The 1,984-nt window shown below is 36.4% G+C and overlaps 1 protein-coding gene across 2 annotated transcripts in view; it reads right to left on the bottom strand.

The window, feature by feature from the left end:
* LOC111436992 (probable galacturonosyltransferase 14) overlaps nt 1-1,984 on the bottom strand; it is a 6,656-nt gene that overhangs the window by 715 nt on the left and 3,957 nt on the right. The window contains exons 4-6 of one of the 2 annotated variants that reach the window (XM_023074822.1): nt 1,131-1,721; nt 457-759; nt 54-352 (exon numbers count right to left, since the gene is read on the bottom strand). In XM_023074822.1, coding sequence (XP_022930590.1) covers nt 68-352; nt 457-759; nt 1,131-1,721 — 1,179 coding nt within the window. In that variant the 3' untranslated portion in view covers nt 54-67. Of the gene's footprint in view, nt 353-456; nt 760-1,130; nt 1,722-1,984 lie in introns of both variants that reach the window. The other variant, XM_023074821.1, reaches the window with a different exon arrangement.

The following is a 1,984-nucleotide window of genomic DNA, read 5'->3' as shown; positions in this document are numbered from 1 at the left end:
TTTTTTTTTTTTTTTTTTTTTTTTTTTTTTTGCTCATCCTCCTTTCTTTTGCTTCTTTGACAATTGACTATGATTCCACGATGTGACAGTTTCTTATAAAATCATTGGAGTAATTGACATACTTGGTCCAGAAGGGTCGGACATGCTCGAACCCAATCTCCAACCACGGTTTTAGTTGCCCATTGTAGTGGATAACTGCTGCATTCTTCACATTCTCGACATCGGTCTGTTCCTGATAGCCCAAGCCAAGCATGTGCCATGAAGGATCAATAGGATGAACTTGATCTCTAAATGCAATCAAAGCAGGGGGAAGGGTTCCCAGCTTCCACATTGTCAGGTTTGACATCAGATTCTGAAATAGAACGCAAGGAGTAGGGTACCCCCCGGTCAAAACAAATGAATAAGAAAAATAGCATCAGCAAAAAGTTAAACAAAGGCGATGTATATTATTACTACCTTTCTCAGCCATGAGTGGTAAATTTCCCTTATATTTGTCCTTCTCCAAGCATGAAGATCAAAAACGTTCATCCCATAGGCCCAAGCACATTCATCAGGATTTAGATGCTTTTGTATAATTGGATGGGAGAAATTAAAGTAGTTGCGGAACCGCTTAGACATTACCCACTCATCCTCACCTTTACAAGTTTCCACAGCTCCATTTACCTTTCCTTCAAGGTCAATATCCCATAGAGGAGACAAATCACGCTGAATCACAACATCGTCATCTAAGAAAACCACCTTCTCCAAGTTTGGGAAGAGCTGTGCAATTTACATCAACGTAAAAAGTTAAGCCTCAAGCATGAAATAGTTACTGCAGTCCAGTAATATTTATCTGCACTGTTATAATACCAATCAACCTAAACATGTTTTGCGTTCTTTTTCAACTAAAAGCTACAGAATTTAATAGTTTTACAGGGGAGGAATAAGAGAGAACTAATTGTCAGTTGAACAAATTCATAGTACAATGATTACTAATCTCCTAGGACTCTGGACCCCCTTGAAAACTTGAAGATCTTACAAATTGTGTTTGAAGCAATCAAAAAAGGAAAGTTATACTTCTTAAAATATTCTATCAATTGTGTTTGAAGATCTTACATATTGAAAGAGTATTACAGAACAAGTTTAATTACCTCTGGTAAATAAATGCGAAGATGGTTGAGTAAGGATATATATTTTGGACTTCTAGCCTGCAGTTTTGAAGCAAATATCCGTGGCGTTGTATCACTGAGATTAGCACCAACAATGTGATTCCCATGGTAGTAACTTCTTATCCCATTCTGGTTTTCTACAGCTTCAAGCACCGGGATGTTTTCTCTTGTTAACCAGTCAAATTGATGAATGCCTTTCACTTCAACAAGTGCAGGTGCAATAGAATTTAGTGCAAACCATGAGTGCATACCAGAATAAGTCTTCTTGTCAGTAATGACATGAAATACAATCTTTTCAGGTCTGAGAGAAGACTGCACAGCAGAATTGACTACAACAGAAGCGGCCAAAATGTTGTCGGTTGACAAAATAAAGTGGTAATAAGAGTTATCTGAAAGTAAAGGAAGTAACTCTGGAGGAGGCAATTGTTTCCGTGCATGAGCATTTGACGAATATTCATCCGTTAAACGAAGAGATAGGCAGTGGATGCCCTTTGGAATGGAACTAGCAGCAAAGTGCTTGTGCATCAGCTCTGCAAACTTAGATTCCCTAATGTCCTTTTCAAATTTCTCTATCTACGCAGGATAAAAGGCATTACATTAGATTAACAGCAAAATGAGGGTGTTTATAGTGTCAATCAGATAATGGAAGCAAAAATATAACCAAAACTAAAAATAAGATAATACCCAATTTATTGGTAACTTCTGATGGACAATTTAGCATACATTAGATTAACTGCACAATGAGGGTATTTATAGTATCAATCAGAAATCAAAAGCTGAAACATAACCAATGCAAAAAAAAAAAAAAAAAAAAAAAAAAAAAAAAAAAAAAAAAA

The sequence above is a fragment of the Cucurbita moschata genome, unplaced genomic scaffold (genome assembly GCF_002738365.1).
Source record: "Cucurbita moschata cultivar Rifu unplaced genomic scaffold, Cmos_1.0 Cmo_Scf00061, whole genome shotgun sequence".
Lineage (NCBI taxonomy): Eukaryota > Viridiplantae > Streptophyta > Magnoliopsida > Cucurbitales > Cucurbitaceae > Cucurbita > Cucurbita moschata.
This window is presented reverse-complemented; position numbering and strand designations above follow the sequence as displayed.